General features: G+C 36.1%; 1 protein-coding gene across 10 annotated transcripts in view; it reads left to right on the top strand.

The window, feature by feature from the left end:
* The window catches only part of LOC136033704 (titin-like), a 369,666-nt gene that overhangs the window by 24,742 nt on the left and 319,758 nt on the right, over window positions 1–25,166 (top strand). For all 10 annotated transcript variants that reach the window (XM_065714570.1, XM_065714567.1, XM_065714566.1 and 7 more), the window contains exons 3-5: window positions 8,375–8,529; window positions 16,181–16,333; window positions 22,693–22,934. In XM_065714570.1, the coding sequence (XP_065570642.1) occupies window positions 8,375–8,529; window positions 16,181–16,333; window positions 22,693–22,934 (550 nt within the window). The remainder of the gene's footprint in view (window positions 1–8,374; window positions 8,530–16,180; window positions 16,334–22,692; window positions 22,935–25,166) is intronic.

Raw genomic sequence — 25,166 nt, 5'->3', positions numbered from 1 at the left:
ATTAATCTTGATTTTTGTTCTGCTTCAGCATCGTAGAGCTGTTCATCATTGAGTATAACCCGAAATCAATCCATTGGCTCCAAAACCACAAAGATATGTGATCCTACTTATTGGACAGCTACAGTTTTGGTCACTTGCTCAAAGGATTGGCTGCCCAAGGATTGGTTGACCTGAATGCGGGGTTGTCGATAGAGAAAAAGAAAAAGTACATTAGGCTAAGTTAGGTCCAGGATGTACAAAATTGAAAAAGTGCTGGCATAGGGCTAAAATGTACTTCAACTGAAATATAGTTTCACTAAATTTTAGTAACTTGCTAAAACTAGCCACAAGCTTATTTGTCTAGTAAAAACTATCTAAAGTCTTGCCTGTATAATCTAGTGCTGGAAGAAAGCAATAATAAAAAAAAACCTTCTATGGCCACAATTAAAGTTTTTCTTTTAATATTTCTTCCTCACCTTTTTTTCTCCAAAAATAATAATAATAATAAAAAAATAGATAATAAAAGTGGTGATGCTTGGTCATCCTAACCTATCTTCCTATATAGGAGGTTGAGTGAGCTAAGTGATATTGATCCTGAGTCAGATTACTTTTAGGATATATTCAACCCATTTCTCGTAGCTAGATAGATGGGGATAGGTGTCATATAAGTCGGATCGCTTGTTCTTTGGCTTGGGGAATTTAATCTAAGCATTTGAAGTCTAGAATAGACTATAAGTTTGCGTTTAAGATTGAAAAATTTTTTTTTTCCTAAGGAGAGGAAAGACTGGTGATTAAAGCTTAAAGCGGAAACAAATTATTCTACGTTCTTCTGACATTCAGCACACCCCCTCTTCACGTTAAAGTTTGACCAGCGCTTTCCTGATGACATTCAAAAAGCTCTGTGAATTTAGCCAGTTGGTATCGCGAGCGTTTTTTAGTCCTCATTGTCTTTCAAAACATATGAACCGAAGAAAATGTTGTTTAAAGCACATGTGAGCAAATCAGCCCTTTCCTTCTCGAAGCATTGTGACCTAAAAAAAAATATAAACTGTTTATCACAATGCTTTTGTGTTAGAGCCGTTATCTACTTAGCATGTAGAAAATAATTGTTCTAAATTGAAGTTCTGTTCTTTTTAATATCAGAATCCAGTTAACCTTAAATATCCCGAGGGATTGACCCCTTCTCCTTCTTTACCTTAAAGTTTCACTTACGTATAACAGTATTTTGACAATAAGCGTCAATTTAGGTGTAATTGCTTTGCTCAATAAAATAGGATTTGTCCATGTGTCTTGTTGCCTGAAATGACTTTTTTTTTAAAACAAGTATTTTCTCATTAAGAGACGTGCTTTAAACCCCCCCTGAGAATCCATATTGGAAATTTAATCTAAATATATTCCATATAGGGACCTCAGGCTCAGGGGGTTAAATTTTTCTCCCTTTATTATTTGTCAAATGGACTTTCGTGGAATTTTTGGAAAAAGTGGCCTTAAAATATTATCTTTGTGGTTTTTGTCAACCATTAACCTCTCCTCTAGTAGCTGGTGTGCAGCTATGAATGTATAATAATCGTTAATCTTGCAGCTTAAACGATCAATGACTGGGGATCGTTGGCTATTGACTACCTATATGCTTAGGAACAAATTCGCCACCTCGCGGCAGTGTGGCTTCTAAAATGGGAGGCTTTAACATTTACTTTTCGATAGTTTTAAACTGCTTGGTTATATCTGAGTTTTTGCACGGTAGTTTTGCCCTCTTGGGGCCAAGATTGCGGTGTTATTGCGAAAAATAGCAGAAATCGCCCCTTCGGTCAATATTTTTTGTTACCTGAAATCATACTAGAAATTTTGATTTCATTTGAATGAACCATCTAAAATAATCGTAGGAACACAAATTCTTGCAATGGATCCTGGGGATAAAGAGAAGAAAAAAGCTTGATCCTTCTTAGGTGAAAATACGAAGAAGCTTCAATTCTCCGCTGTTGTTTTTTTGGACATTTTGAGTTTTGTGATAGAACTTTTATCAAGATTTGGGGTCGTTTTTCAAAACACGCCTCTTGGGTTTTTTCCCATATTTTCCTAAAACATCAAAATGTTCTTATGCCAATAACATTTTTAATTGGTTTTGAAAAATTCCAATTAATGTATCTCGTATTTTTTGGATCAGAATAAAAGCGACATCTTTAATGTATGTATTGTTATCAAAATTATGTATTTTGAGGTTCCTGTCTCTATTGGAAAGTCTCATCCTTTACTCACTGCTCGTTACCATGTCCGGTTTTATCAATACCATGCTCTGTAGCAAACCTCAAATTCAAATTTCTATGACCTCAAATTCAACAACCTCTAAGACTAACGCTTTTTTAAAGCTAAATGTCGAAACACGAAAAATTTTGTGGAAGAAATCGTTTATGCTTCACAGAGTGTCTTCACAGAATCGAGTGCTGTTGATTTATTGGAATGTTTTGTTCTGCATCTAATGTTCTACATTTTTAAACAATCCTAATAAGGGGGTTAATGCCAGATTTGCCTCTTACTCAATCAGACTATCTGTCTTGGTTTTTTCTACAATTAACCATGGCTTGATGCCCACAACTATTCGATTTTAATTCAAAATCAACGGATAATAGAAACATTCTGTAGGTAGGTTTCGTTTGGAGGAAATCGTTTATGCTTCACAGAATCCAGTGCTGTTGATTCATTGGAATATTTTGTTCTGCATCTAATGCTCTGCATTTTTATACGGTCCTAATAAGGGGGTTAATGCCAGATTTGCCTCTCACTCAATCAGACTATCTGTCTTGGTTTTTTTTCTACAATTAGCCATGACTTGATGCCCACAACTATTCGATTTTAAGTCAAAATCAACGGATAATAGAACCATTCTGTTGGCAGGTTTCGTTTGGGAGGCTTGGTTTGGGGGAAATCGTTTATGCTCCACAGAGCGTCTTCACGGAATGTTTTGTTCTGCGTCTAATGTAATTGCCTTTTTAAATGTCAGTTAAAATAAGGATTTGAGGAATAGGAATAGCCCCTTCTAAAACTGAATGTCCCTAGCATGCTGGTTTTATGAGTCATATGGAATGGGCCATAATATCCCAGAATTTCATAAAAGGTCTGTCTTTATCCAGTAGTTAGACATTTGACATTTGCCAAAGATGCTAAAGAAGTTGTAATTTGCAAATATTGATGATACAATACTCATCATTCAACTATTTGAATGCTGTATAGGACCATGAAGCCGAGCATACAGCCCAAGGTTGATCATGAATAATCGGATTGTTGATCTAACCTATAAGCCGCAGAGATAGCGGACAAACGGTAGTAAAAAACAGCTTTTTAGGCACATTGATGTTTTCTTTTTTTAGAATGATGATCGAGAAAAGTTATATGAGAACCACTACAAAATTTACAAATTTTTGTTCTTGGGCACTTAGCCCCCATCAGGGGCACCGACCGAAATTTTTGAGAAGAATCCTTGCGAATTTTTTAAGGGTAAAGGCTAAAAAAAAAGTTTGATTGCCCAAAAAATATAAATTTTTACTCAAATTATTTTGACTTTCTGGTTTTTTTTTAACTCTTGGGGTGGCTTCTCTCTTTTGACAGGGTCCTTCGCCATAGTTATAGTATTTCCGTGGCTTGAATTTTAAGCTAGTGCGAAAAGAAGAAAAAGGCACCTTCACTGCTTTATTTTCGTTGAATTTCCTTTTGCAGTTTTAGCAAAATCTTTTTAAATAATCTGACTACCCGCTCTTGCAAAACAAAAACCTAATATGATTAGATTTAGGCTAATATAACCACAGTGACATTAATTGTTATTCAGGAAAGCTGGAAATTTAAGCTAAGGACTTGAATTACACTTACAGCCAACTGGAGAGACCAGTTTGTCCGCTCTTTGCAAGTAAATGCCCGCCTCGCTGTCTTTACTGGCGAATTCTAGTTTGAGGGCCAGAACAATCAGTCAGTTAAAACAACAGCTTGAGACATCTACCTCTATAAGTGGGTGATCAAACAGTTCGTGGTAACGAACTGTAAGACAGGAGCGACCCGGCTCAATAGTAACCGAAACTCTAAAAAACGGAATTTGACATCATAGATATATAAAAAAAACTCGGATTTTTATCCTGGTTTCCAATATATAAGTTTCATAAAGTTGAGTCTTACCCATCAAAGGTTACGAGCCCGAGAAAGTTTACCTTATTTTAAAAAAGGGGGAAATGTCCCTTAAAAGTAATAGAATTTTAATGAAAATCACGCCATCAGATTTGGCTTATCAGAAAACCCTATTTTAGAGGTTTCAAGCTTCTATATGCAAAATGCGGAATTTTGTCGTTTTTTGCCGAAAGAAAGATCATGGATGCCTGTTCATTTATTTTGTTCTTTTTTTCCAGGGGTGATCTTATCGAGCCAGTGGTCCTAGAATATCGTGAGAGGGCTCATTCGAAACGAAATTAAAGTTCGAATGCCCTTTTTAAGTGACCAAAAAGATTGGAGGGCAACTAGGCCCCCTCCCCACCCTCTTTCCCCCAAAATCGTCTGATTAAAATTCTGAGGTGGCCATTTTGTTCATCGTTGTTGAAAGACCCAATAATTATGCCTTCGGATGTAACATGACCTCTCCAAAGTCCCGGGGGAAAGGTCTTTTAAGTTATAAAAATTACCCATTGTTTATGCATAGTATTTGGTATTGGGAAGCATGCATACATTTTAGGGTGGGAAGACGAATTTTCTGCTGTTTTTTTCACGGGGAAGCTTTCCAAGAGGAGGGAAGTTTCCATGGGGTGAACATGTCAGAGGAAATAATACACTTGGGAAATTTGCCATAATTCCTATACAAGATTATTTTTACGTTTCTTGCTTTCTCTTTTCTGTCTCAATTTTACGCGTGGAGTTGTTAAGGATAATTGTCCTGGGTAAATATTCACCGAGATTGAATTGTCTAGAGGATATGTCCGTGGAGACGGTATTTCTCTGTGGAGATGGGGTCAGATTTCCTGGGATTATCTAAAAAAACGATCAGAAATTAAATATGAAAAACCAGTTTTTTTCAACTGAAAACAAGGATGAACATTAAAACTTAAAACGAACAGAATTATTACGTATGCGAATGGGTTGCCTCCTCGTCAATACCTTGCTCTTTACGCTAAAGTTCGAATTCTGTTCCAATTCTTTAAGAACGACTCCTGAAACACAAGGGTCGTTTATTTAGAACAATAACAAACTTTTTATTGTACTAAAAAACTTCACATACGTAATAATTTTGTTCGTTTTAAGTTTTAATGTTGCTCTTTGCTTTCAGTTGAAAAAACTTGTTTTTCTTATTTAATCGCGTGTAATGACGAAGTTTCTTAAAAATATATTAGATTTTGCGCAATGTTAGGCTTTACATGATCAAATAAAAAGAAAAAAGTCTTTTCAACCGAAAGCAAGGAACAACATTAAAATAAGCAGACATTTATCCTTTACATGAAAGGAGCTGTCCCCTTCTGAATCGATTGAAGTTTGACTCTTTGCCACAGCTCTGCTTTTTAAAATAATAAAAAAAAACTGTAGCGAAAAAAGTGAGGTATTGTGGAGGAGGCAGCCCCTTTCGTGTAACAGAATAATTTCTGCTCGTTTTAAGTTTTGATATTGTTCCTTACTTCTAGTTGATTTTTTTTATTTAATTTGTTAAGATCTTTCAAATAATAGCATGGAATCCTCTTCCCCTGGTGTAAAATTTCTCCTGGAAAGTTCCCCCCACAGACTTTTCTTCCCATTGAAAACCCTTCTCGTGGAAAATCCCCTCCTTTGCAAAATTCCACCTCAAAATTATTCAAAGTTTGGCGGTTAAGCGTGTTATCTTGGTATACTAGCAAAAACAGCATTGGTTAATAATTACCAATAACTAACCTTAACAAAGACAGGCTCTTCACATAATCATATAAAAGACACAAAACCATGATTAAAAACAGCCCGATACCGATTGGTTCAATACCGACAAGCCCGATATACTTACAGCCCTTTCCCCAGGGACCATGGGGAGCCATATCATCATCAAAAGCATTGTTATTGGACCTTTGAATTGTGCTGAAGAAAATAGCATTCTCAAAATTTTAATTTTCAGGGGAGGAGGCAGGGGGCTAGCTGCCCTCCAAACTTATTGGTCAACTTATTGGCTCCAAACTTATTGGTGATATATTTATTAATATCAAAATTCCATGTCTTAGAGCTTGGGTTACTATTGAGCCATATTGCTCCTTACCTACAGTTTGTTACCATGAACTGTTAGATAGCGGTATCACTTCTAGGATGTTTCTCCAAGCAACATAATCTGGATTTCACCTTTAATTTAATTTAGCTAATATTCATTTTATTTTAAATTTTTATTTCATCGATAAAATGAATGCACGTCTGGCACTTGCGCATTAGTTTGAAACTTACAAGAGATGCTCAAGTTTCTAATTGAATTGGGCTGAGCAGAACCTGGTAGAAGTGCAATGGTGACTAATCAAAGCTTGCTAGATATACAAAGTCTAAATATGATAACCTATAGGTGTTTCAAACAGTTCGTGGTAACGAACTGTAGTAAGGAGCGACCCGGCTCAATAGTAACCAAAACTCTAAAAAATGGAATTTTGATATCGATAGCTACATCAAAAGAATCGCATTTTAATGCTGATTTTAAATATATAAGTTTCATCAAGTTTAGTCTAACCCATCAAAAGTTACGAGCCTGAGAAAATTTACCTTATTTAGGAAAATAGGGGAAAACACCCCCTAAAAGTCATAGGATCTTAACGAAAATGACACCATCAGATTCAGCGTATCAGAGAACCTTACTGTAGAAGTTTCAAGCTCTTATCTACAAAAATGTGGAATTTTGTATTTTTTGCCAGAAGACAAATCACGGATGCGTGTTTATTTGTTTTTTTTTTTTTTTTTTTTTCCAGGGGTCATCGTATCGACCAAGTGGTCCTAGAATGTCGCAAGAGGGCTCATTCTAACGGAAATGAAAAGTTCTAGTGCCCTTTTGAAGTGACCAAAAAAATTGGAGGGCATCTAGGCCCCCTCCCACGCTCATTTTTTCCGAAAGTCAACGGATCAAAATTCTGAGATAGCCATTTTGTTCAGCATAGTCAAAAGCCATAATAACTATGTCTTTGGGAATGACTTACTCCCCCACAATCCCTGGGGGAGGGGCTGCAAGTTACAAACTTTGACCAGTGTTTACATATAATAATGGTTATTGGGAAGTGTAAAGACGTTTTCAGGGGGATTTTATTTTGTTTGGGGGTGGGGCTGAGGAGAGGGGGCTATGTTGGAGGATCTTCCCTTGGAGGAATCTGTCATGGGTGAAGAAAAATTCAATGAAAAGGGCGCAGGATTTTCTAGCATTACTATAAGAAAACAATAAAAAATAAACATGAAAACGTTTTTTCAAATGAAAGGAAGAAGTAGCATTGAAACTTAAAACGAACAGAGATTATTACGCATATGAGGGGTTCTAAAAATACTTTAGCATAAAGAGCGAGGTATTTAGGAGGAGATAAATACCTTGCTCTTTATGCAAAAGTATTTTTAGTAATTTCAACTATTTATTCTACGGCCTTTTTGATTCAGGGGTCATTCTTAAAGAATTGGGACAAAACTTACGATTTAGTGTAAAGAGCGAGGTATTAACGAGGGTACAAACCCCCTCGTATACATAATAAAAACATAAGGTTATGAAAGTTTGTTACGTAAGTTAATTCTTAAGTTACGTATATTTTTTACTAATAAAAACGTTCGTTAAAAATTAAAAGTTCTAGTTGCCTTTTTAAGTAACCGAAAAATTGGAGGGCAACTAGGCCTCCTTCTCCACGCCTTATTTCTCAAAATCGTCTGATCAAAACTAAGAGAAAGCCATTTAGCCAAAAAAAGAATTAATATACAAATTTCATTTTAATAATTTATGTGCGGAGAGCCAAAACCAAACATGCATTAATTCAAAAACGTTCAGAAATTAAATAAAAAAAACTAATTTTTTTAGCTGAAAGTAAGGAGCGACAAAAAACTTAAAACGAACAGAAATTACTCCGTATATGAAATGGGTTGTCCCCTCCGCAATCCCTCGCTCTTTACGCTAAAGTTTGACTCTTTGCCACAATTCTACTTTTTTAAAAAATTAAAAGCTTTAGCGTAAAGAGCGAGAGATTGCGGAGGGGACAACCCATTTCATATACGGAGTAATTTCTGTTCGTTTTAAGTTTTAATGTCGCTCCTTACTTTCAGCTAAAAAAATTAGTTTTTTTTATTTAATTGATACAAGGGCCACCAATCAGTATTACAGGCACGACATTAAATGAGAAGGTATGAAATGTCCAATCTGTTATTAATGTCTCTATGATAATAGTTAACAAATTAATATATTTTATAGTATGGGTCAGCGTTTAGAAGGATCGCCTCCAGTTTTCGAACAAATTTTCAGAAATGCACGTTTCGCTCAAGGGGGAAACGCATTATTTGAAGGCAAAGTTAAAGGAAACCCGACGCCGGAAGTTAGCTGGACTAGGCAGGGTCAGTCTATTTCAGGTAAGAATTGTTTTCTACTATACCGCCTTAATTGTGTGTATTATACATAAAATAACTGTCTTTATTTAGATAAGAGACATAATTATACTCGCTGAGTTACACGATCTGCTTTACAAATCACTGAAAAGTACTAAATAGTAGCCTACCATCTTTTTACATAATAAGCCTACTCTTTCACATAAGTTTGATTCAACTAAATTTGCTAGTAATACTCATCTTAGGACTTAGCAGGACTAAAAGTTTTCAGGAAATGAAGTGCTTTTCTCATTTTTTTTTTGTGAATTTTTATCTTTCCGATAATGTAAAACATTTCAAGAAAGTTCAGGTTCTTCGCACAATTCACTTACAGGGTTTTTAATCTCTCCCAAAACCTAAGACACGATTTCAGTACTAAGTAAAAAGCCCAGTTATTTCAATTGAGAATTCTAGCTTCCCTCAGATTCCTTTTTTTGCAATAGTCCATAAAATTGTATAATAACAAACTATAAAACACTGAAGGATAATGTCAAATCTGATCTGTGTTTCCAGTGAAACAAACAATCTATTACAAAATGCATGAAAATATTTAGGTGCTGAAAGCATCAGGCAGCATGTAAGCAGTAAATAAGTAAAATGCATGAAAGCAGCAATCTATTGTGAATGCAAGTCCAAAGAAATCTGGTGGAAAATGAACTTAGAGAAAGTTAAGAAAAAAAATATGCTGAAGCATTACTCGTATTTATTTCACTTTCACCTGCTTGCTAACAGATCGAGTTAGTTATGTCATTGAACCTAGTTGATATATGTGTTTAAAGTTACCCAAATTGTCGTTAAATCATAATTGCCTGTTTGCCCTTTGCGTAGGAAGTAGACATCGGAGGTATTTGATCTATAATTAACAGTAAATTTAACGTGTTTTGTTTTTGTCCCATGCCCAAAACAGTGTATCGGCACTTTAAAAAAGAGTTTTATTTTTCATGATTTAATATTCACGTTCAGCTAATCAGGGGCGTTTTCCACCGACGTAAAGCTATTGAAAGGAAAAGTGGTGTTTAATGCCTTTAGTCAAAGCGTCACTGACTGCCAATGAAAACACCTCCTCGAGTAAAATCAGAATCTCGCCATACTTTTGGTTCAAATTTGAGATAAATGGTCCCAAATTTGAGACAAACGGTTCAAATTTGAGACAGATGGCCAAAATAATGATAAGGGGGAATTATACAAGTGAGACTGGGGGACCACGTTTGCCCCCCTGATTAACTTTTGTCCTTTTCTCGAGTTTCTTGGAGGTACTGAAAAGTTGTTTTTTTTCCAACAAAATTTTCCGGGAAATAAGGGAACAGATTTCTTTCCCAGTATCATAATCTTATTTTTCACAGATCTATGATTTATAAGAGTTGTTGTTTTAATGTACAAGACTTTGTATTAATATTAACATAATTTGCTTTCATTGTTGTAATCCGTTAAACACATTTGTTTATTGAAAGCGGCCTCAAGCTGGAGTTGAAGTCAGTTAAAAACGTCAGAAAAAATCACGCTGTGAATTCCCCTCGTTTTGTTTTTAGGTTTACTGATGCAAAAAAAAAGTATATTTTTTAACAAATTCGAAAACGCTAAAAAATATCTCCTCCAACTAAATTCGAATGTATTGATATATGTTGAATTACGGATAAAATTTTTAGTTAAGAAATTGATTTCACAGTCTTAATCAAAGGTTTTTGGAGTTTTAATGAGTTTTAATGAGTCTACATCTTTCCTTGCTACTTACTTATGGGAAATCAGTGTGTTCAAATAATTATTTACATAAAATATTTAGAAATAAGATGAAGTGTTGTCCTATTCACAATGAAATTCTGCTAATGTCGAGATTTAGCTAGTGCAGCCAATTAGATTTTTCGATAAACTTTTTCAGTCAATCAGAAATTTCTGAGAAAAATCCGATTGGCCCCAATTAGCCCTTGCTAAATTTCGGATTTAGTAATATCTCGTTATGAATGGGCCTTAAGTTTTATCAGGGTAGCACTGATGGATCCAGGGGGTCGGAGACCCCGCCCCCCAAGATTTTTCCAGCGCCCTCTTATACCTGTTTTTTCTTTTTTACACTTTTTTTTAGAATAAATTTGTCAATTCTGTCAATTATTGGCACCTTTGTCGCATTGATCTTCCCCCAAGATTTTGCTCATTGGCACCCTTGTCACATCAGATCTACCTCAAGATCCATCCTTGCAGGGTAGTATGTCAATATCCAAGCGTCATGTGATGTCTATACAAATTTTAGCTTTTTGTAGCAAGTCAATGATTTGACAATGAAGTATTCTGTGGCGTTTGTCTGGTAAAAAAAGATGTATATATCAAACAGCTCGTGGTAACGAACTGTAAGTAAGGAGTAACCTGGCTCAATAGTAACCGAAACTCTAAAAAAAAGAATTTTGATACTAATAAATATATCAAAAGAATTGGATTTTATGCTGATTTTTAACATACAAGTCTTATTAAGTTTAGTTCTACCCATCAAAGGTTATGAGCCTGAGAAAACTTGCCTGGTCTTCTAAAAATGGGGAAAATACCCCTAAAATTCGTGAATCTTAATGAAAATCACACCGTCAGATTCAGCGTGTCAGATAATCCTTCTGCGGAGGTTTCAAGCTCTTATCTGCAAAAATGTGAAATTTGGCACTTTTTTTCCAGGAGAAAGATCACGGATGCTTGTTTATTTGTTGTTTTTTTTCCCAGGGGTGATTATATCGACCCAGTGGGCCTAGAACATCGGAAAAGGGCTCATTCTAGCGAAAATTAAAGGTTATGGTACCCTTTTTAAGCGACCAAAAAATTGGAGGGCAGCTGGGCTCACTCCCATGCCACTTTTTCTCCCAAAATCTTCCGATCAAAATTCTGAAATAGATATTTTGTTCAGGATAGTTGAAAGGCCTAATAACTATGTCTTTAGAGATAACATGACACCCAGAGCCCCTGGGGAAATATCTAAGTTATACAATTTTCTAATTGCTTACAGACGAACAGAAATTACTACGTATACGACGGGGTTTGCCTTCTCCTCAACACCTCGCTCTTTAAGCTAAATTTTAAGTTATGTCCCAATTATTTAAAAATGACTCCTGAAACACAAAAACTGTTTGATTAGAACAATAACTAACTGTTTTTTTTTTTTACAAATACTGAAAAGCTTTAATGTGAAGAGCCAGGTGTTGAGGAGAAGGCAACCCCCCTCGTATCCGGAATAATCTTTGTTCGTTTTAAGTTTTACTATTTTTCCTTACTTTCAATTGCAAATTCTGCATAAGAAGCTGTCCTTATATGTATTATTGTAGCCTAGACTAGGGTAAAACAATAATTGTGGAGCCTGACAGGGAAGACAAAACATAGCTTTTACAATCCAATTCTTAAAAAAAAACTAAGTTATGCGCTAGTTTTTACTCGTTTGAAACCCTAATGAACAAGACGATCATAAAAACAGAATGATTAACTTTTGGCGCCAACGCAGTTTAGTGCAATTAAAAAGCAAGTTTTAAAAGACATTATGAAGACTGCAAGCGGCGCTTCTATTATACAAGATAAATTTTGTATGATGTTCCTTACCAGTCATTTGCATTTCTTTGCGCCAATTTCTGAATGAGACAGTTCTGCATCTTGAAGTCTAGCACGTGCTGTCTGTCAAAATATGTTATTTTATACGTGACAACTTGCTGGGACTGACTGCTACAAACACGTAGGCTACTACTGATTATTCTAAACAGTATGTTTATATAATCTGACTATGCCTGAATAGGCTATTATTTAACTGAGAACATCTCCAGACCAAAAAGTGTTTATCAAAACCCACCCCCTCCTCCTTAAACAATGCATTTACAGTTAGAGCTGTTCCCTGCAGTCAAAGATGAGCTGGTAAATCTTGCTTGAGTTTGATATTTCAGGACTGATTTGCTAGTTTGTACAGTATGTTCAATTCTATGATGAATAGAATTTGTCTATATTCTCGGAAAAAGAATCTTCTTTTTTATAATACACCATTTTATAAGTTGCAGTGTTTTTTTTCTAGTTGAAAGTTTAATTTCCGTTTTCAGAAATGAACATGTTTCTCAACACTTATTATGTATTCGTTTACGTTTTTCAGTCTTAGATATTACTTTCTGTTAAAGCAGCAATCTGTGAAAATAGATTTCGGGACTCTGATTTTGGATCTCCTTAATATTTAAAAAATTACGCGAAAATTACCAGGCTATTTCACGACTAAGTATGTCCAAATAATTATCTTTTCCTTGGTTGATCATTCTTCCAAACGATTAGCCTCCCCCGAACCGAATAAACATCTGGGCTAAGACCCTGGTCGGGATTGTAATATGCATTTATAATCAGTCGTCTTAGCTTTCATAGGCAAAGAAAAATGCATATTGACAACATTATAGTCATAAATTCATGACTTACCTGCTCACAACGGGTAAGGAAAGGATCCCATCCGTAATTGGCCCGAAGAGCCTTTTAGGGAAATATTGAAGGTTTGGCAAATGAAGCGACTTTTAGTGTCTTTGACCAGTCAAACTACACTTAGTCATAGTTTATAAATTAAGCATAGAAAAACTTATTATGTAAGCTACAAGAAATCTTTAAATCACGTCTTATCAGTTGCTAGGAAGAAAGAAGGAGCAATTTTTAAAAGGACTATTTTCTGAAACATGAGATGAAAAGAATATATGTGAGCAACGGATTGAACTATGTTTTAAGACCCTTTTTATATCTTTTTGAAATACAAGTTACTTTTTATTACCTTGTTTTAGGATAAAATCACTCGGTCCTTCGGGTAATAAAATGTGGAATTTTCCTCCCGTGTTTGTTCTCGTTTACCTTCATTTATAAAATTGACTTATAGGTTGAAATTAAACAATGATTGAGGTAAAAAAACTTTGTGGAAATAATATGAACTGTAAATATATCACATTAGTTATCGTTTCAATTATGCGAATGTTATTATAAGTAAATTAAAGTTTACAAAATACTTGGCTTCTATTTGTTTTATCATCTTGATACTTGGTTTGATCGGAGGATTAATCTGAATATCTTTCGTGCATTGATTATAATCATCCACTTATTTCGTTTCTTATTTTTTACTTATAAAGCTAACTCCTGAGAGGAGATGAATTTCGATTTGGTAGCTGGTTGTCACGTAGTATGGTACACAAAAATGGTATGTGAGTGGTTTGCTTCTGTCTCATGTCAATGTCGGAACATTCTTCGTCTCTCACTGTCAGAGATGTTTTCAAATATACAATATTTTTGTTTATGCACTCGTAAAAATGCACAGTTGGTATCATCCAATTAGTTTGGTATATATTTGGTTTGAAAACTTGGTGTAAACGCCAGGGAAATATTTTTCCGATTCAAGCTTACCAACCCGGATTCCCCTTATCAACGTCGCTTGGTCGCTATTCACGCTGCTGCGTCGCTTCTTACTCCCGCTAGACCTAACTTACCGTCTTCTTTTAGAATTTAGCTTAAGATCACTTGCTGCTTCTTAACTTTTACTGCTAATGAGAAATTTTAAATCTCTTGCGTTGCTGCCCTGTATGTATGATGTCTTCCAGCCGACTAACTTCCTTTATTTAGAGTAGAAACAGCTAGATAAAGTTGGCAAGAAAATATTATTAACGTTTTCTTTATGTGTACTGTTGACTTAACCCTTTTTTTGCAAGAATGTTCTCAAATATTTTCTAAAACTTATTGGACACGCTTTTATTCAAGGGTAGGTATGTCGCACCGTCAATAAAGGAATCAGCTATTTCCTTTATTTGTTTTTGCCTCCTATTTAAAGTCTCCTTTAGTTGTTTTGTCAAATATTGACAATCTTTTCCTAACATTATTTAAATTTAGATAATTAAAAAAATCTTTTTTGTATTACCTTTTCAAAATTGTTTCCACGGTATGACCGATCTGCAATGACCCCATGAAACTAAGGATTGACATGATTTCTGTGAGGCGTCCATAAATATTATGCTTTATGCTGCTCTCTCTATGTAAATTTCTGATAATGCGTCAAAGTCACTAAGCATCGTTTATTTTGTCTTAAGGGACGCACGCTTGTACAATAGACTTGTAATAGAATAAAGTTTAGTTCAAGCTTGAGGGATAACAAGACCAACCCCTGGACATGCACGATTGGCGGGCCTCTCGTTTATCATGAAGTATATTCTGTTTCTTAAACCCGAGCCATATTGGACCTCCTTGAAAATTGATAGTGCAGGGTATTCCCCCCCCTACGAAAAACCTTGTTGGTATCAGTTTCTTAATCTTACAAAACCAAAAAAGATTACATGAAATGCTCTCCGAAATTAAAGTTTAAAACTTCGTTTCCAACGTCTTTTTCATTGCGCTTTGAGACCTTTCTTTCAGCACGCGATATTTTGAAAATAACCACATGTTGCCTGAGTTGCGTGGGAAGCTTTCCTGGAAGAAACCATGGATATATGATAGGAGTCTTTTATCGCTCTGATCTGCCAAAAGCAGCATAAGTGACTAATGTCGAGACAATTGAGCTCATTAATTAAGAGTCAATAAACTAAATCGAGACGACTATTTTAAAGGTCTGGAAAACATCACTGCAAAATATCTTTTTCGCCTTCGTCACAAAAAGGAAATAATGGAATTGCAAATATTGATGGAAACTACATTGACATTCCTTAATATTTCGGTACCAAACCGAAAGGGTGTATCCAGTATTTTCGTGATTTTATGTGGGTGCTAATTTTTTTTTTCGTGAGGATAGTTTTGTCCTAGGATTTGACTGGGAAAAATTTGTAAAATTACAGTATGGAGCTGAAACAATTTCTTTTTGTTTTGATACATTTTGTTTTGGAATGCGCTGGTAGTCTTTCTGCTAAAGGTACCAAAATTGTTTTCCCGCAATCAAGGCCAGTTTTTTCTTCTTTCTATTATGTAAACATGCCTTCACTAAAGGGATAGGGATGCGTTTGCACAACGTTCTTCACTTCCACCTCATTAAAAAAAGAAGTGTCACATATATGTTTAAGTTACGGATATGACGATATAGAGAAGAATATTTTCAGATATTGGGTTTTTTAGCCCAGTGGAATAAACTAAAACGAAGAACAACCAAGAAATGGACCAGGCGTCCGGTAGCACCTCTGATCCCGTTAAGGAAAGGCGCAAGGCTATAAGTATCGTTTTGTAGTTTGATTTTATCTTTTGTCGATTATGGCCCCTAAAAATAAGCCTCAGATATTCAGTTTCTGGCTTCCTCTGAGTTTTCCCACTGATTTTGGCCTTATTCTCCGAAATTGTGTCTTCTTCTCTGTAAAATCTGGAAAAGGACTATGTGTGCACGACCAGTAGATCCGATTCAAGAAAGCGTAATGGGCTAAGGAAATTTTATGATATATTGTGATAAAGGTATAAAAAGGTGTCGCTCTGAAAATTCGAAAAATCTAGGTGGGTAATTGCCCCCATGCCCTACAAATTGACAAACCTGTATGCGATCCATAAATAAAACAAGCAAATTACTGAAATTCTCTGTTATTCTGACAGGCTAGGGGAGGAAACAAATATTAAGCCCAAAGAAAAAAAGTTTTGTAGTTGATCATCCGTTTATGTTTTCCAGCGTACGTTCACAACCCCAGTTTTAAATTGTAATCTTTTTTTTCAGACTCAAACAAGTACCAAATGAAATATGAATCTCAGACTGGTAAAGTGTCCTTGCTCATATCTCTTATCGGACCAGGAGATGAGGGTGAATACACTTGCACAGCAGTCAACCCCTTTGGTGAAGCCATTTGCACAGTATACATCCAACCAGAAGGTAAGTCTTCAATATCATCCCATCATCCACTGAAAATATTTTCATCTGGCTAACTGGGTGACGCAGCAGAGCTGAAGGTCTTCCATCCCTTCTGTCAACATTTTGTTGCGTGAAAAAAGTCAGTGTAAAGAGATTTTTGTGGGAAGTCTACACTGAATACGAGAGTAGTGGGGATTTGTCCTCTTCCACTGGAAGAAAAAAAAACAAAGCGAAAATGTAATTTCGTGCAGTGTACTGGTGTTACTACTACTGACAGCTCAGTGCAGCACTAAGCCGCCTGAGGTCAACAGAGCTCCACAAGATCCTTGTCCCCTGTCTATTCTAATATTCAGTCCTTACCCCCTCCCTTGAAGTTACAATTTTCTTTAAATCCTGTCCATGATAAATGCGTCATTTTTACGGTGAAATTTTTTTTTCTCAAACCTTACACCTTCCTCGAAAAAATTAGGCAGGGACCCTTGGGATCCTAGTCCTTATGCACTGAGATAGCAACTTTTTCCAAATATCGTCAAGTATTAGATACTTTCTCTGAGGCTTTTGGTTGTATTTATCGGTTGTCTCGTGATTTTATTGAAATAATTGGATATTTCAATGTATTATATGTGAAAGGTAATCTTAATTTCCTTTTTTTGTTAGATAATACATTTCAACTAACTAATTTAACTAAGTGGGTTCGGCTTAGGGAGTTCTAGAGATTAAATGTCTTTCTTTTTTTTCACAAAAGACTGGCTAGTGTACTTGGCCGTTTTAGACACAACGATATATTACTACTACTACTACTAATAACTCACCGCAACACCAAGTCGCCTTGGGCCAACGCAGCTTCACACGCTCCTCCCCCATCCCAATCTATTAAAAGCCTTCCTCGTTACGCCCTTCCTAGAAGTTTCCATTTCCCTTAAATCTTTCCTTGCGACATCCTCCCACTCCAACCGAGGACAACCTGTTTTTTGTTTAACCCTAGACGGTTGGCAGAAAAGGATAATCTTCGGCAAGAAATGTTCGTTTGCTGCATGCGACACGAAATTAAAGAAATAAATCATTTCTAAAACTTAATGACAGAGGAATGGTTTCAGAACAATAGCAATTGTCTCAAAGCCAACTCACTATCAACTTCTGTAAGGGATGATTTGTGGCGTCACATGCCGGCGTATCACTCACCATTAGACCCATAGTGATGCATCAGTTTTCAATTCCCAGATCAACGTTTTATGTGGCGACTCTTTTTCCAACATTCCTCTAATTTTATATTGGCTCAAGGACTGTTTTCTTTAGTTTGCTAAATTTAGACGATTTTTGGCAAGAAAACTGTTTCGCATTTGACACGAAATTACGTAAAACGAGGATAGAAGAATGACCCCAAATTGTCGAAAGCAATCCTGTATCAGGGTGTTGTTTAAAGTCAGCTGTTCTTATGTGTCATCCTGTAGGCGTTTTAATGGAATGTTAATTTAGCTTTCCGAAGTGGAATTTAAAAACATTTGCATTACAAAAACACGTTATCAATTAAATTGAACGAGACATTGTAAGTAGACACTGAGGGTAGTTTGCACAATAGATGCTTTGATTTTGCAAACAATACAAAGAACTTGTCTGAGAATATACCCATGGGCTAAAATCAGGCACAAATGAAGAGTTTTGGGCCCAGTCCTAAGAATTTAATGACTTTTCCCGTGGTTTCTTATATTTTTCATAACATGTGACTCTTCCTAAGTCTAAGGCTGCAGACTTCGATTAGATACCTTCCCCCCATGGAGTAATGGCATATCAGTAAAAAAAAAACCAGCAACTTTAACATGCTAAAAACTTTACGTTAGATAATATTACAGCCAGGGGAGTAGCTCCGGCATTTTTAGCGGGAGGAGGGGGGAAGAGGGGTCCATATCCGGATATTTAGAGGGGAATGAACTATATAATAGTTATTTTCTCCAATTTATTAGGGGCAACTACCCCCCCCCCCCCGAAACGATGCCCCTAATTACACCCACAAATATATTAAAACACATTTATCCCGCGAGTGACCCTATAGATCAGAAGGAAAAAAAGGAAAAAGTCAGAAGAGGTACGGCCCTATCCAGGATTTTTGCTTGGAGAAGGGATTTAGGGGGGGGGGGGGTACAAAAAGACTTTAAAAGCGCATCAAAATGTGTTTAAATGTATATTTGTTACGTTTTTACGTGTCGGACAGATAGTAGGGGGGTTTACCCCTAACCCTTCCCCTGGATACCTCCTTTGGTAGAGAGTCCTCTTCATTCATACTTGTTTATAAAGAAGCAAAGATGCAATTGTAAGTCCCCACGGTATAGACTCAAGAACATATAGAGTATAACTCCAGAGCAAAGTCAATTTAAAAATATCTGTCACAAGTTATTCGATTTGCCGAACTTAAATTTTAAGCAATGTGGCACTTTCCGAGTTATAGTACCACTAAAATCCGGTCAAAGAGGCGAATCGAATGGTATCTGTAACAATGCATATACCATGCATACAATTTTGCCCTGTTTGCCAAAGCTGAAAAATCGACATTTAGCAATGTCAGCCAACTTTGGCATGTATTTTAATTGCATAATTGGAAAGAATATTGTCTAAAACCAATCCTAACAACTTTTTACTTCAATCTCGAGTCTAGTGTGGCACAATGGGTGGGAAAAGTGCCGCAAAACTTGAGAAACTTTGAAGACGATTTTCTCGGAATAATGAAAGGTGTATATAGGGCCTACGCGTTTTTACATTCGGACGGCCGAATGAACCAAGAGGTTGTATATGCCTATGAATGAACAAAAAAAGATACCTCGTCCATAAATTGGCTTCAGCCGTTTAATTGTGCTGCAACACGAGATTCATGCTTCCTTAGCTTTTTTTTTACCGTGATCAGTGGTCTGAAGTTCAGTAATTACCGAAATCTCACATTCTTTTCCAAATAGGGGTACTGAAATGGAAAAGAAACGTTCGTCTGAAGCTATAGAATAAACTGTCCTTTGAAGTTTGCTAAATTCTAAGTTTTCCTAAAAAAAAATAAGATCACACATATTTTTTTTCTAGCTTGGTAAATGGTAAAAGTCAGAAGCAAAATGTTCTTAGTTTCGAGAAAAAATCCTAGCAATCATGTAGTGTTCGATCAGCGTAGAACAAGCTATTATCTCTTAAATTTCTTTATGTCTTGTGTAAAAAAAAAAAAAAAAAAAAAAAAAAAAAAAAAAAAAAAAAAAAAAAAAAAAAAAAAAAAAAAATGGGGATGTAAATCTGGAAATCCAAGCTCCGATTTATTCATAAATTTTCAATTTCTAAGAAAATTCCTGTAATTCTACCCATAAAGCTTTGAGAGATGACGAGAAAACATGCTGTCAGGGTTGCCACCGAGGTTACGTTCATACCATTTTTGATACGTTTTAAGTAAAACATGGGGGCTAGGGTGTTTAAACCCCTCTCCTCCCAAATCTTCCCCCGATTCTTGAAAAAAATGAATTTTAACAATTTTTTTTATTCGTTTTTATTTTTTCTTTGTAAAATCCCCTCCCCTCGAAAAAATTATTTTGTAAAAAAAAAATCCTGGATGTTGCCCTGCTTCGACCTAAAAAACGACTGTAGCCATGCCAGCTGTGATCCAACTTGGTTTGTTGGGGGAAGGGAAGGGGTTTCCTCTTTTTACATTTAATGAAATGGTTTGTCAGGGAAGGTCGGTGTCAAAGTTGTGCTTCTGGGGCTTCAAACACAATTTAACCTCTGTGGGGAACGAGTATCCCTGAATTTTTGACATTCAAACAGCTATCACAGGGATTGTTGGATCTCGACTAGACTTGATGTTTTAGTGTTTTATTTATGCCTTTCAAGACCCAGAATCTGAACCGAGATCTATGGGGGATGGAAATGAGCAAGGCTCCTTAGCTCTTCTCACTAGAACATTTGAGAAAGAGGTGTTAATGTCAGCCAAATTTGGCTCAAGGCAAGAGCCAGCGTCATAATAGGCTTTTAAGGAGGTCCAGGCTGGTTTCAATATCTTTGGGGGAGAGGCGCATAAATTCTCGTCATCGTACCTTCTACTACCAGGGGTATCTTTAACTCAACCAAGGTCAAAGCAGAGTAACGGGGGACTGGATAACCCGCGTTTGCCTTATTGGTGCTTTATATATTCCAGAATTGGGGGGGGGGCTTCATTTTCACCATTGCAGCTTCTACCAAACAGACTGGCCAGATATAAATAAAACTGGCTATGACAGAGATAGCATTCTACATGCGTGTTTTTTTTTTCATTGGCATAATTGCTGCATGGGCCTTCAACATGTCCTTAGCAACAGCTACGTTGAAGGTGCCGTGCTCCAGCACACCTCTGTGAGGGAAGTGCTACATTCTTGTCATCCGCTTCCATAAGAAGGTTCTATTGAATATCAACTAAATTAGTCGGTATTAATTGCTACGACTTTGGTTGCGCCCCTATATAGATTGAGTCTAATCCCATAGATGTTGCTACTTATTTTGCTCTGCAATTGTGACCTATGTGGGCCTTTGGCAACCGTGGTATAACTATGGTTTTGGCACTGAAAGTTGCAGACTTAAGTGGTGAAACTGACAAACTAGCTACTCATCTAGTTCTTCGCAGCATATAGATTTATTCACTAGGTAACACCTCTAGAATTTAATCTCAAGTTATTGGCCATGCAGGTTCAATATAGACTACAATGTTTACAGCATTTGCTTTACAGTGACAACATATCGGCTTCAAAAACCGGTGTCATACCCCTTTGCGGAAAAAACGCGTAAAAATTTGCTTAATAATGAAAAAAGAATTAAAAGGGATTATGACCAGTTATAAAGACCTAGAAATCAAGTTGTTGCAAAAATTCGTCTATTGCTTCTTTTCTGCCAAGCTGCTGTTATTGATAATACACTACCATATTCGGGTTGCTTTTATAAACACTTGGAAATCTATCCTCATTTAGGGTGTTGTCCAATGTATGACTTGAATTTATTCCTTGGTATATCAGATAAAACGTCGCTTCAATCTTGGTGGTATCATGCCCAGGGTTATGCAATTAAGGTCAAAGAGTCTCGAGATAGCATTCACTATAGTAGGTTAATGTGTCCATTATGACTTACAGTTTTCGTACTACTGCTATTATCTTAAATCCAACTTTGAGACATTTTTGTATACTTCATCTAACCAATGAAAAAAAGTGAACTTTGAAGTAGCTACTAGTCTTATTCAGAGTGTCATGTATAAAGATTGCAAAAAGATGCAAAAAGAATTGTATAAAGATGTCCATATTCTAAGATTTATTTATTTTATTATTATTTAAGAATTAACGACGCTTCTTGACTACTAAGGTCCCTGCGTCGGCCCTGCAGTGCATTCCTGCAGCGTGATTCGATCTCTGGGTCCCGTATTACCAAGCTAAGGTCAAATCCACTGCACCACCACAGGACAATTCTAAGATTTAAAGTATCGTTGGTGAGCAATTCAAAAGGAAAAAAATACACTTTATATTCTAGAAGTGTTTCAACAGTATCTTATATTTATTCCTATCAACTTTTCGGTTTTTTGGGTTAAACCAGAATAATTTACTTTCATTTTTTGAGAAAATTAGGTTCTATTGGAAACATTAGCTATTTTATTATTCTCTGGGGCAATTTTGTAAAAAGCAATACTGCACTGAAAACGAAAGAACGCCAAAGAAAAGATGGGTCAACAGCTAAGTTGTTTGTCTCATCAAGAAATATTCAGAAAAGGATCAACCTTGTTATTTTTGTCCTTGAAGCTGAAGAATGACAGCTTTTAGTTTACAATGTTGCTCTTCAAATATGTTTAAAATGTTCAGGTTTTGTAGATTTGTAGAAAATTTCTATGGGCGTCGTCATGGACCTAAGACAACAAAGCAAAATACAAGCGAATCCTATGATAGTTTTAGAACTTGACAGTATTGTTTCTGATATAATGGTACTTTCCAATGGTTAAACCCATAGATAATGGTTGGAACGGCCTCGTAGTAACACAAAATTTGGAAAATGCGCCTAAAAAAGCTGGCTAGTGAGAAAAATTGCCAATTGTAGCTGATTTAGGAACGGTAACTTATATCTTAATTAGTCAAATGTTATTTCGAAGAGCAATCTATTGAAATTTCGAAAAATAGCCTGAAAGTCTAAAAAATGGTGTCGGATCAAAACAAAAAGTACACCATTTGACAACTACTAAAAACAGCTTTAAATTAAAATTTTAATTTTCCATTCTGAAAAGATTTTGGCACCAAAATACTAACCAAAAAGTTACAATAAAAAAATAATAAGGCATTCTGGTGGATCCAAAGCTATGTTTTGTCAATTACGCCTGTAAGTACCAAATGACTTATTTACTTACTGTCTTTTAGCTGCGTATGCTCAATGGAGGCAGGAAGAGCAGGCTCAGATTAAAGCAGCAGAAGCACTTCCAATGGAAGAAAGATTCCAGCGTCAATTATCACAAACTGTTGAATCAGGCCTTAAATCATCTGGAACTTACGTTAGAACACATTACGAAAAGAATCTCGAAAGAAATGCAGCTGGACGTATTGATCAACAAAGCGTAGTTTCTAGTGAGCCATATTATGCCAATGGAAATTTTATTGAAGAGGTAGTTTGTATATGTTTTTTATTCGGTTTTCCTGGGTTTTTTTTCCTAAGCTAGTTCTCATTTTTCTTACCAAAAAGTTATTAGGGTCGTGTTTTATTTAAATTAATATCCCTATGCTTATTTAGTCTCTCTACTTATTAATTTCTCAACATAGTTTTTGTGGTTACATAACTCGTGAAGTCGGTACTGTCTGAAATAAAAAAAGAAAAACTAACCCAGACGCACATGTAGGAGTTGAAAGGGTCTGACTTATTTTTTAGCTGTGGAACATACCAACATAAATCTAACTATCGTAAGAGCATTTTTTGCAAGTACCAATACCCACCTCGCCACTAAAAGAATGTTCCAGAATGTTTCAACTCAGTTCCCAAGCTGACAGAAAACAGTGTATAGAATGTTGCTATTTCGAGAAATAGGACGACTTGGCTCTGATTTTGAAGTACTTCAGAGAAATGCCGACTTCAGCTACCCACTGTATAACTTCATGCGACTGGCTAGATGTTATGGACCCTCGGCAATTATATAGAGTAAGATTGAACTGATGAATTTGTTGAATTGGACGTGTAAAAAAGTCTGTTGAGATGTGAAATAACGATGAGACTCTGTCGGGAGCGCACTTGTAACAAGTTGAAGGCTTTTTAATTGTCTGCCAAATTCGCTATTTAGTTTTGCCCAGTTCTGAAACTTTGACAGTGAAACTTCCAAAGGAAACTCTGGAACTTGGAAATGGTGAAGGGTTTTTTTTTAATGAAAATATTTCAGTGTTCCTAAAATTTTTCTACACTCAGCTGCAGTCCATGTGCTGTTCAGGCGCTTAGAAACTCATTCGTGATCTTTGAATTTCATATCCGAAAACCACTCCGTGCTCTACAGTATTAAAAACGTAAGCATGTGAAACTAATTTCTCTGTTTCTCATCTTTATTTACAACCTCTGCAGTTTTAGATCCATCAAAATTCGTTTTCACCCCCGAGGTTTCTGTTAAGTTACCTTTGCTCATAGCGCCTCAGAGGGAGAGGTATTCCCCTCCGCTCTATCCACACTAAAAGACACCTCAGCTGGGAGTTGAAGTTACATAATACAAAACGACACACCATCAGGTTCAGCGTATCAGAATATCCTACTGTAGAGGTTTCAAATTCCTATCTGCAAAATTGTATTTTTTGTCAGAAGAGAGATCACAGATGCGTTTCATTCTGTTCTATTCTATTTTTTTTTTTTTTTTTTTTTTTTTTTGCTGAAAGTTGCCCGATCAAAATTTTTTTAGATAGCCTTTTTGTTCAGAATAGTCTAATAACTATGTCTTTGAGGATGACCTAATCCCCCAGAGTCCCCGGGGAAGGGGCTGCAAGTTATGAACTTCACCCATTGTTTACAAATGGTATTGGTTATTGGGAAGTATACGGACATTTTCAGGGGTCATGTTTTCTAGTGGGGGGGGGGGTTACATGGGAGGAATTATTCAAGGGGAAAGAGAATTTTCCATGAAGGGGGCACCGAATTTCCCAGCATTATTTAAAAAATGATTAAAAACTGAATAAAAAACAAGTTTTTCTTAACTAAAAGTAAGGAGCAACATTAAAACTTAAAAATGAATAGAAATTATTACGTATATTAAGGGTTCGCCCCCTCGTCAATACCTCGTTCTCTACGCTAAAGTTTTCTTAGTACTTTCACTAGAGCTAGTTATTCTAATTAAGCGGCCTTTGTGATTCAGGGGTCATTCTTAAAGGACTGGAACAAAATTCGAGGTTTAGCGTAAAGAGTGAGGTATTGACGAGAGGTCGAAACCCTCCATATACGTAATAATTTCTGTTCATTTTATGTTTTAATGTTGCTTCTTGCTTTCAGTTGAAGATATTTGTTTTTTTTTTAATCTAATTATCGAATAAGGCGGAAAGAGGCCATAATAAAAGATCTAATGAAATGGAGGCTTCATGTGAGGAAGCAAAGAATTACCTTTCAATAAGATGGCTGGAGAAGGACCGCATCCAACCATTGGTGTCAATTCACGAAAACTAGATGGGGGGGGGACATGAAATTTTCAAAATATAGGCGGGGTAGTTTTATAATTTTGGGTATACCAAAAAACGTATTCTTCAATGGATATACAAAAACTCTATTTGCAAAGTTAAAGGCGGAGACCTAGGGATAATGCCCCCCTCGCCCAACTGATGTCACTCCGTACAGCTACGTTGCCTTGGGATGGCTTTCTGCTACAATGAGTCTTTAT

This window comes from Artemia franciscana, chromosome 12, assembly GCF_032884065.1.
Source record: "Artemia franciscana chromosome 12, ASM3288406v1, whole genome shotgun sequence".
NCBI lineage: Eukaryota > Metazoa > Arthropoda > Branchiopoda > Anostraca > Artemiidae > Artemia > Artemia franciscana.
This window is presented reverse-complemented; position numbering and strand designations above follow the sequence as displayed.